The 10,835-nt window shown below is 41.0% G+C and overlaps 1 protein-coding gene across 1 annotated transcript in view; it reads right to left on the reverse strand.

The window, feature by feature from the left end:
* The window catches only part of VPS52 (VPS52 subunit of GARP complex), a 55,022-nt gene that overhangs the window by 43,784 nt on the left and 403 nt on the right, over nt 1-10,835 (reverse strand). Inside the window, exons 3-6 of the mRNA XM_086870864.1 lie at nt 10,471-10,523; nt 10,310-10,385; nt 9,335-9,402; nt 3,823-3,998 (exon numbers count right to left, since the gene is read on the reverse strand). Of these exons, the coding sequence (XP_086726990.1) occupies nt 3,823-3,998; nt 9,335-9,402; nt 10,310-10,385; nt 10,471-10,523 (373 nt within the window). The remainder of the gene's footprint in view (nt 1-3,822; nt 3,999-9,334; nt 9,403-10,309; nt 10,386-10,470; nt 10,524-10,835) is intronic.

Raw genomic sequence — 10,835 nt, forward strand, 5'->3', positions numbered from 1 at the left:
AATTCCATAGGGAAAAAATTCCATGGGGAAAAATTCTGGTGGAAATTGGGGGAGTTTGGGTGAAAAAATGGGGAGAATCCGTGAAAAAATGGGGAATTTATGGTAAAAAAATGGGAGAATTCTGGTAAAAAATGGGAAAAAATTCCATGGACAAAATTCCATAAGGAAAAATTCCAGTGGAAATTGGGGGAGTTTTGGTGAAAAAATGGAGAAAATCCGTGAAAAAATGGGGAAATTATGGCCAAAAATGGGAGAATTCTGGTAAAAATGGGGAATTTATGGTAAAAAATGGGAGAATTCTGGTAAAAATGGGAAAAAATTCCATGGAAAAAATTCCATAGGGAAAAAATTCCATAAGGAAAAATTCCTGTGGAAATTGGGGGAGAAATGGTGAAAAAATGGGGAATTTATGGCCAAAAATGGGGAAAATCCGTGAAAAAATGGGGAAATTATGGGAAAAATGGGGAAAATCCATTAAAAAATGGGAAAATTGGGGGAAAAAATGGGAGAATTCTGGTAAAAAATGGGAAAAAATTCCATGGGAAAAAATTCTGGTGGAAATTGGGGGAGTTTTGGTGAAAAAAAGGGGAAAATCCGTGAAAAAATGGGGAAATGCCAAGATTTGGGGCTCCAGCTGCTCCAGGAACTGCGGGGACGTCACTGGAGACTCCAGGATCACGCTGGGGGGGAGAGAATTCCATGGAAAAAATTCCATAGGGAAAAAATTCCATGGGAAAAAATTCCATAGGGAAAAATTCCCGTGGAAATCGGGGGAAAAATGGTGAAAAAATGGGGAAAATCCGTGAAAAAATGGGAAAATTATGGGAAAAAATGGGGAAATTCTGGGAAAAAATGGGGAAAATCCATCTAAAAATGGGGGAATTTCAGTGAAATGGGAAAAAATTCCATGGGAAAATGGAAAAAATTCCATGGGGAAAAATCCGGTGGAAATTGGGGGAGTTTGGGTGAAAAAATGGGGAAAATCCGTGAAAAAATGGGGGAATGCCATTGAAATGCCAAGATTTGGGGCTCCAGCTGCTCCAGGAACTGCGGGGACGTCACCGGAGACTCCAGGATCACGCTGGGGGGGAGAGAATTCCATGGGAAAATGGGAAAAAATTCCATAGGGAAAAAAACCGGTGAAAATCGGGGGAAAAATGGTGAAAAAATGGGGAAAATCCGTGAAAAAATGGGAAAATTATGGCCAAAAATGGGGAAAATCTATCTAAAAATGGGGAAATTTATGGGAAAAAATGAGGAAATTCTGGGAAAAAATTCCATGGGAAAAAATTCCATAGGGAAAAAAAAACGGTGAAAATCGGGGGAAAAATGGTGAAAAAATGGGGAAAATCCGTGAAAAAATGGGGAATTTATGGTAAAAAATGGGGAAATTACAGGAAAAAAAATGGGGAAATTATGGCCAAAAATGGAGAAATTCTGGTAAAAATGGGAAAAAATTCCATGGAAAAAATTCCATAGGGAAAAAATTCCATAGGGAAAAAATTCCATGGGGAAAAATTCCATGGGGAAAAATTCTGGTGGAAATTGGGGGAGTTTGGGTGAAAAAATGGGGAAAATCCGTGAAAAAATGGGAAAATTATGGTCAAAAATGGAGAAATTCCATTAAAAATGGGAAAATTGTGGGAAAAAATGGGAGAATTCTGGTAAAAATGGGAAAAAAATTCCATGGGAAAAAATTCTGGTGGAAATTGGGGGAGTTTTGGTGAAAAAATGGGGAAAATCCGTGAAAAAATGGGGGAATGCCAAGATTTGGGGCTCCAGCTGCTCCAGGAACTGCGGGGACGTCACCGGAGACTCCAGGATCACGCTGGGGGGGAGAGAATTCCATGGAAAAATGGGAAAAAATTCCATAGGGAAAAAAAACGGTGAAAATCGGGGGAAAAATGGTGAAAAAATGGGGAATTTATGGCCAAAAATGGGGAAATTCTGGTTAAAAAAGGGAGGAATTTCAAAAAAATGGGAAAAAAAATTCCATGGGAAAAAATTCCATGGGGAAAAATTCTGGTGGAAATTGGGGGAGTTTGGGTGAAAAAATGGGGAAAATCCGTGAAAAAATGGGAAAATTATGGGAAAAAATGGGGAAATTACAGGAAAAAAAATGGAGAAATTCTGGTAGAAAATGGGGAAATTTCAGAAAAATGGGAAAAAATTCCATGGGAAAAATTCTGGTGGAAATTGAGGGAGTTTGGGTGAAAAAATGGGGAAAATCCGTGAAAAAATGGGGAAATTATGGGAAAAAATGGGGAAAATCTATCTAAAAATGGGGAAATTTATGGGAAAAAATGAGGAAATTCTGGGAAAAAATTCCATGGGAAAAAATTCCATAGGGAAAAAATTCCCGTGGAAATCGGGGGAAAAATGGTGAAAAAATGGGGAAAATCCGTGAAAAAATGGGGAAATTATGGGAAAAAATGGGAGAATTCTGGCAGAAAAATCCCATTTTTTCCCCCAAAATCCCATTTTTTATGGAATTCTCTCCCAGAATTCCCATTTTTCCATCCCAAATTCCCGTTTTTTCCTTACCTGATCATCCCCTGACTCCAAAAAATCCCATTTTTTCCCCAAAAAATCACATTTTTTCCCCATTTTTTCCCCCAAAAACCCCATTTTTTTTCCCATTTTTTCCCCAGAATTCCCGTTTTCCCATGGAATTCTCTCCCGGAATTCCCGTTTTTTGCTCACCTGATCATCTCAGGAGGCACCACCAGCTCCTCCAGCACCCCCTGACCCCAAAAAATCCCATTTTTTCCCCAAAAAATACCAATTTTTCCCCAAAAAATCCCAATTTTTCCCCAAAAAATCCCAATTTTTCCCCAAAAAATACCAATTTTCCCCCAAAAAATCCCAATTTTTCCCCAAAAAATCCCATTTTTCCCCAAAAAATCCCATTTTTTTCCCATTTTTTCCCCAAAAAATCCCATTTTTTTCCCCAAAATCCCATTTTTCCCCAGAATTCCCATTTTCCCATGGAATTCTCTCCCGGAATTCCCGTTTTTTGCTCACCTGATCATCTCCTGACCCCAAAAAATTCCATTTTTTCCCCAAAAATTCCATTTTTTCCCCCAAAAAATCCCATTTTTTCCCCAAAAAATCCCATTTTTTCCCCATTTTTTCCCCCCAAAATCCCGTTTTTTTCCCCCAAAATCCCATTTTTCCCCAAAATCCCATTTTTTCCCCAGAATTCCCATTTTCCCATGGAATTCTCTCCCGGAATTCCCGTTTTTTGCTCACCTGATCATCTCAGGAGGCACCACCAGCTCCTCCAGCACCCCCTGACCCCAAAAAATCCCAATTTTTCCCCAAAAAATCCCAATTTTTCCCCAAAAAATCCCAATTTTTCCCCAAAAAATCCCATTTTTTCCCCCAAAATCCCATTTTTTCCCCAGAATTCCCGTTTTCCCATGGAATTCTCTCCCGGAATTCCCGTTTTTTGCTCACCTGATCATCTCCTGACCCCAAAAAATCCCATTTTTCCCCAAAAAATCCCATTTTTTTCCCATTTTTTCCCCCCAAAATCCCGTTTTTTTCCCTCAAAATCCCATTTTTCCCCCCAAAATCCCATTTTTTCCCAGAATTCCCATTTTCCCATGGAATTCTCTCCCAGAATTCCCATTTTTTCCTCACCTGATCATCTCCTGACCCCAAAAAATCCCATTTTTTCCCCCAAAAATCCCATTTTTTCCCCATTTTTTCCCCAAAAAATCCAATTTTTTTCCCATTTTTCCCCCAAAATTCCATTTTTTCCCCAGAATTCCCGTTTTCCCACGGAATTCTCTCCCGGAATTCCCGTTTTTTGCTCACCTGATCATCTCAGGGGGCACCACCAGCTCGTCCAGGAGCCCCCCGAGCCTCTCCCTCACCTGGCGCCGGTTCCGCAGCCGCAGGTTCATGGCCCCGGCCTGGCCCTGCAGCGCTCGGATCTCCCAGCTCAGCGAGCTCAGCGAGCTCTGGAACGAGCCCAGCATCTGCTCCATGCGCTGAAAACAACGGGAAAAAATTCCAGGAATTTTCCGGAATTTTTCCGGAATTTTTTTGGATTTTTTTCGGATTTTTTTTGGATTTTTTTTGGATTTTTTTCGGATTTTTTTTGGATTTTTTACGGATTTTTTCCGGATTTTTTGGGGATTTTTTTAGGGGTTCCAGGAGGGGTTTGAGGATGTTTGGGACATGCAGGGACAACTCAGGAATTTTTGGGAATTTTTCCAGGCTTTTTAGGAATTTTTAGGAATTTTTTTGGATTTTTTTTGGATTTTTTTCGGATTTTTTTCGGAATTTTTTCGGATTTTTTTCGGATTTTTTTTGGTGATTTTTAGGGTTTTTTATGGATTTTTTGGGGATTTTTTTAGGGGTTCCAGGAGGGTTTGGGGATGTTTGGGAGATACAGAGACAATTCAGGAATTCTTGGGAATTTTTCCAGCTTTTTTTGGGAATTTTTGGGATTTTTTTGTGAATTTTTGGGAATTTTTTTCAGATTTTTTCCGGATTTTTTTGGTGATTTTTAGGGGATTTTTTTAGGGCTCGGATCTCCCAGCTCAGCGAGCTCAGCGAGCTCTGGAACGAGCCCAGCATCTGCTCCATGCGCTGAAAACAACGGGAAAAAATTCCAGGAATTTTCAGGAATTTTTCCGGATTTTTTTGGAATTTTTTTGGATTTTTTTTGGAATTTTTTTGGATTTTTTTCGGATTTTTTTGGTGATTTTTAGGGTTTTTTATGGATTTTTTGGGGATTTTTTTAGGGGTTCCAGGAGGGATTTGGGGATGTTTGGGACATGCAGGGACAACTCAGGAATTCTTGGGAATTTTTCCAGGTTTTTTTGGGAATTTTTGGGATTTTTTTGTGAATTTTTGGGGATTTTTTTCAGATTTTTTCCGGATTTTTTTGGTGATTTTTAGGGGATTTTTTTAGGGCTCGGATCTCCCAGCTCAGCGAGCTCAGCGAGCTCTGGAACGAGCCCAGCATCTGCTCCATGCGCTGAAAACAACGGGAAAAAATTCCAGGAATTTTTGGGAATTTTTCCGGATTTTTTTGGAATTTTTCCGGATTTTTTTTGGAATTTTTTCGGATTTTTTTTGGATTTTTTTGGATTTTTTTCCGGATTTTTTTGGTGATTTTTAGGGTTTTTTATGGATTTTTTGGGGATTTTTTTAGGGGTTCCAGGAGGGTTTGGGGATGTTTGGGACACTTGGGACCATTCTGGGACAATTCAGGAATTTTTGGGATTTTTTTTGGAATTTTTGGATTTTTTTTGGATTTTTTTGGGAATTTTTTTGGATTTTTTTGGTGATTTTTAGGGGATTTTTTTAGCGCTCGGATCTCCCAGCTCAGCGAGCTCAGCGAGCTCTGGAACGAGCCCAGCATCTGCTCCATGCGCTGAAAACAACGGGAAAAAATTCCAGGAATTTTCCGGAATTTTGGGGAATTTTTGGGAATTTTTCCGGATTTTTTGGGATTTTTTTTGGATTTTTTTTGGATTTTTTTCGGATTTTTTTCGGATTTTTTTGGTGATTTTTAGGGTTTTTTATGGATTTTTTGGGGATTTTTTTAGGGGTTCCAGGAGGGTTTGAGGATGTTTGGGACATGCAGGGACAACTCAGGAATTCTTGGGAATTTTTCCAGGTTTTTTTGGGAATTTTTGGGATTTTTTTGTGAATTTTTGGGAATTTTTTTCAGATTTTTTCCGGATTTTTTTGGTGATTTTTAGGGGATTTTTTTAGGGCTCGGATCTCCCAGCTCAGCGAGCTCAGCGAGCTCTGGAACGAGCCCAGCATCTGCTCCATGCGCTGAAAACAACGGGAAAAAATTCCAGGAATTTTCAGGAATTTTTTGGGAATTTTTGGGAATTTTTTGGGATTTTTTTGGATTTTTTTTGGATTTTTTTTGGATTTTTTTTGGATTTTTTTCGGATTTTTTTGGTGATTTTTAGGGTTTTTTATGGATTTTTTGGGGATTTTTTTAGGGGTTCCAGGAGGGTTTGAGGATGTTTGGGACATGCAGGGACAACTCAGGAATTTTTGGGAATTTTTCCAGGTTTTTTTGGGAATTTTTGGGATTTTTTTGTGAATTTTTGGGATTTTTTTGTGAATTTTTGGGGATTTTTTTGGTGATTTTTAGGGGATTTTTTTAGGGCTCGGATCTCCCAGCTCAGCGAGCTCAGCGAGCTCTGGAACGAGCCCAGCATCTGCTCCATGCGCTGAAAACAACGGGAAAAAATTCCAGGAATTTTCAGGAATTTTTCCGGAATTTTTTTGGATTTTTTTCGGATTTTTTTCGGATTTTTTTTGGATTTTTTTTGGATTTTTTTCGGATTTTTTTTGGAATTTTTTTGGATTTTTTTCAGATTTTTTTCAGATATTTTTCGGATTTTTTTGGAGATGCTTGGGAGATGCAGAGACAATTCAGGAATTTTTGGGAATTTTTCCAGGTTTTTTAGGAATTTTTGGGATTTTTCCGGTTTTTTTCTGGATTTTTTTTGGATTTTTTTTGGATTTTTTTCCGATTTTTTTCGGATTTTTTTGGTGATTTTTTTGGTGATTTTTAGGGTTTTTTATGGATTTTTTGGGGATTTTTTTAGGGGTTCCAGGAGGGTTTGGAGATGCTTGGGACATGCAAAGACAATTCAGGAATTCTTGGGAATTTTTCCAGGTTTTTTTGGGAATTTTTGGGATTTTTTTGTGAATTTTTGGGAATTTTTTTCAGATTTTTTCCGGATTTTTTTGGTGATTTTTAGGGGATTTTTTTAGGGCTCGGATCTCCCAGCTCAGCGAGCTCAGCGAGCTCTGGAACGAGCCCAGCATCTGCTCCATGCGCTGAAAACAACGGGAAAAAATTCCAGGAATTTTCAGGAATTTTGGGGAATTTTTCCGGATTTTTTCGGATTTTTTTTGGATTTTTTTTGGATTTTTTTTGGATTTTTTCTGGATTTTTTTGGTGATTTTTAGGGTTTTTTATGGATTTTTTGGGGATTTTTTTAGGGGTTCCAGGAGGGTTTGGAGATTTTGGGGACACTTGGGGACCATTCTGGGACAATTCAGGAATTTTTGGGAATTTTTGGGATTTTTTGGGGAATTTTGGGGATTTTTTTGGGAATTTTTGGGATTTTTTGGGGAATTTTTGGGATTTTTTGGGGGAATTTTTGGGATTTTTTGGGGAATTTTTGGGATTTTTTGGGGGAATTTTTGGGATTTTTTTGGGAATTTTTGGGAATTTTGGGGATTTTTTGGGATTTTTTTGGGAATTTTTGGGATTTTTTTGGGAATTTTTGGGAATTTTTGGGATTTTTTGGGATTTTTTTGGGAATTTTGGGGATTTTTTTGGGAATTTTTGAGATTTTTTGGGAATTTTTGGGATTTTTTGGGGAATTTTTGGGGATTTTTTCCATGTTTTTTAGAGATTTTTTTTCTGGGTTTTTTGGGGCAATTTTGTGACATTTTTGGGCCATTTTGGGGACATTTTGGGGCATTTTGGGGCATTTTGGGGCCATTTTGGGGCATTTTGGGGCAATTTTGGGCCATTTTGGGCCATTTTGGGGACATTTTGGTGCCATTTGGTGCAATTTTGGGACATTTTTGGGCAATTTGGGGCCATTTTGGTGCCATTTTGGGGCAATTTTGGGCCATTTTGAAACATTTTGGGGCATTTTGAGACATTTTGGGCCATTTTGGGGCCATTTTGGTGCATTTTGGGTCATTTCGTATCATTTTGATGCCATTTTTGGCCATTTTTGGCCATTTTGGGGCCATTTGGTGCCATTTTGGGCCATTTTTGTGCCATTTTACGCCATTTTTGTGCATTTTGAGCCATTTTTGGGCCATTTGTTGCCATTTTGGGTCATTTTGGGGCAATTTTGGGACATTTTGTGCCATTTTGGGACATTTTAGGCCATTTTGGGACATTTTGGGCCATTATGGGGCCATTTTGGGACATTTTGGTGCCATTTGGGACATTTTGGGGACATTTTGGGGCATTTTGGGCCATTATGGGGCCATTTTGGGACATTTTTTTGGACATTTTGAGACATTTGGGGGCATTTTGGAGCAATTTTGGGGCAATTTTAGAACATTTTGGGGCCTTTGGGGGCATTTTGGGACATTTTTGGAACATTTGGGGCCATTTGGGGCCATTTTGAGACATTTTGGTGACATTTGGGGCCATTTTTGGGACATTTTGGGGACATTTGGTGCCATTTTGGGGCATTTTGGGTCATTTTGTATCATTTTGATGCCATTTTTGGCCATTTTGGTGCCATTTTGGGCCATTTTGGTGACATTTTGGGCAATTTTGGGCCATTTTGGGCCATTTTGGGCCATTTTGGTGCCATTTTGCGCCATTTTGGGCCATTTTTGTGCCATTTTACGCCATTTTTGTGCGTTTTGGGCCATTTTTGGGCCATTTGGTGCCATTTTGGGTCATTTTGGGGCAATTTTGGGACATTTTGTGCCATTTTGGGACATTTTAGGCCATTTTGGGACATTTCGGGCCATTATGGGGCCATTTTGGGACATTTTGGTGCCATTTGGGACATTTTGGGACATTTTGGGGCATTTTGGGGCAATTTTCAGCCATTTTGGGCCATTTTTTTGGACATTTTGAGACATTTGGGGGCATTTTGGAGCAATTTTGGGGCAATTTTAGAACATTTTGTGGCCTTTGGGGGCATTTTGGGACATTTTAGGCCATTTTGGGGCCATTTTGGGGCAATTTTGGGGCATTTTGGGACATTTTAGGCCATTTTGGGGCATTTTGGGGCATTTTGGGCCATTTTAGGCCATTTTGGGACATTTTGGTGCCATTTTGGTGCATTTTGTATCATTTTGATGCCATTTTTGGCCATTTTGAGACATTCTGGTGCCATTTGGGGCATTTTGGGACATTTTGGTGCCATTTTGGAGCAATTTTGGGGCAATTTTGGGGCATTTTGCTGACATTTTGGTGCAATTTTGAGCCATTTTAGGCCATTTTGGGGCATTTTGAGACATTTTGGGCCATTTTGATGCCATTTTGGAGCCATTTTGGAGCCATTTTGGCCATTTTTGTGCCATTTTAGGCCATTTTTGTGCCATTTTAGGCCATTTTGGTGACATTTTGGGCCATTTGGGGCCATTTTGAGACATTTTGGTGCCATTTTGTGCCATTTTGGGGCATTTTGCTGACATTTTGGTGCAATTTTGATGCCATTTTGGGGCCATTTGGTGCCATTTTGGGCCATTTTTGTGCCATTTTACGCCATTTTTGTGCATTTTGGGCCATTTTTGGGCCATTTGTTGCCATTTTGGGTCATTTTGGGGCAATTTTGGGCCATTTTGGTGCCGTCACCTCGAGGATGGCGTCGCAGGCGCTGATCTGGTTGTGCAGCTCCGCGATGTTCTCGCTCTCCCGGATGTCTGAGGGGTCAAGGGACACCTGGGGACACTTTGGGGACATCTGGGACACCCAGGGGACACTTTGGGGACAATTCTGGGGGATTTGGGGACATTTTAGGGGATTTTGGGGCATTTCTAGCGGAATTTGGGGCATTTTTAGGGGATTTTTGGGGGTTTGGGGACACTTTGGGGACATCAGGGACACCCAGGGGACACTTTGGGGACAATTCTGGGCAATTTTGGGGACATTTTAGCGGAATTTGGGGCATTTTTAGGGGATTTTGGGGCATTTTTAGGGGATTTTTGAAGGTTTGGTGACATCTGGGACACCCAGGGGACACTTTGGGGACAATTCTGGGCAATTTTGGGGACATTTTAGAGGATTTTGGGGCATTTTTAGGGGAATTTGGGGCATTTTTAGGGGATTTTTGGGGGTTTGGGGACACTTTGGGGACATCTGGGACACCCAGGGGACACTTTGGGGACACTTTTTGGGGATTTGGGGACAATTTTAGAGGATTTTGGGACATTTTAGGGGATTTTGGGGCATTTTTAGGGGATTTTTTGGGGTTTGAGGACATCAGGGACACCCAGGGGACACTTTGGGGACAATTCTGGGCAATTTTGGGGACTTTTTTAGGGGATTTTGGGGCATTTTAGGGCATTTTGGGGCATTTTTAGGGGATCTGGGGGGGTTTGGGGACATCTGGGACACCCAGGGGACACTTTGGGGACACTTTTTGGGGATTTGGGGACAATTTTAGAGGATTTTGGGGCATTTTAGGGCATTTTGGGGCATTTTTAGGGGATTTTTTGGGGTTTGAGGACATCTGGGACACCCAGGGGACACTTTGGGGACACTTTTTGGGGATTTGGGGCCATTTTTAGGTGATTTTGATGCATTTTTGGGGACAATTTTTGAGGATACAATCCTGGATCGAGGCTCTTTCCACTTCCTGAAGTTCCAGCTCCACCTGCCGGGAATACTGGCGCAGGTCCACGCCCTGGAACGGCAATTTGGGGACATTTGGGGACATTTTTGGGGTCATTTGTGGAAATTTTGGGACATTTTGGAGAGGAGCCACTCACGGTCTGCAGCGCCTCCTGCACCAGGGCGTCCTCCAGGTTCTCCTGGATGTGCACTGGGAAAAAGGAGGGCGAAAATGAGAGAAAAAATGGGAAAAACGGCGAAAAAATGGGGAAAAAAATGGAAAAAATTGGAAAAAACGCGAAAAAAATGAGGAAAAAAGTCGGAATTGAACGTCCCGACCCCCCCCGCGCGCTGCCCAAATGGTTCCGTCCGCGTTGGCCACGCCCCCTCCATCAGGCCACGCCCCCTCGTTTGGCGGCAATGCGTCGTCAGCTTGTGAGTCATGCCCATATAAGGCTGGTGGTCACGCCCCCAGCGGCGATGCATGCCCAAATAAGGTAAAAACCACGCCCCTCTACCCTTA

This window comes from Cyanistes caeruleus, chromosome 33 (assembly GCF_971803275.1).
Source record: "Cyanistes caeruleus chromosome 33, bCyaCae1.hap1.1, whole genome shotgun sequence".
Taxonomy (NCBI): domain Eukaryota; kingdom Metazoa; phylum Chordata; class Aves; order Passeriformes; family Paridae; genus Cyanistes; species Cyanistes caeruleus.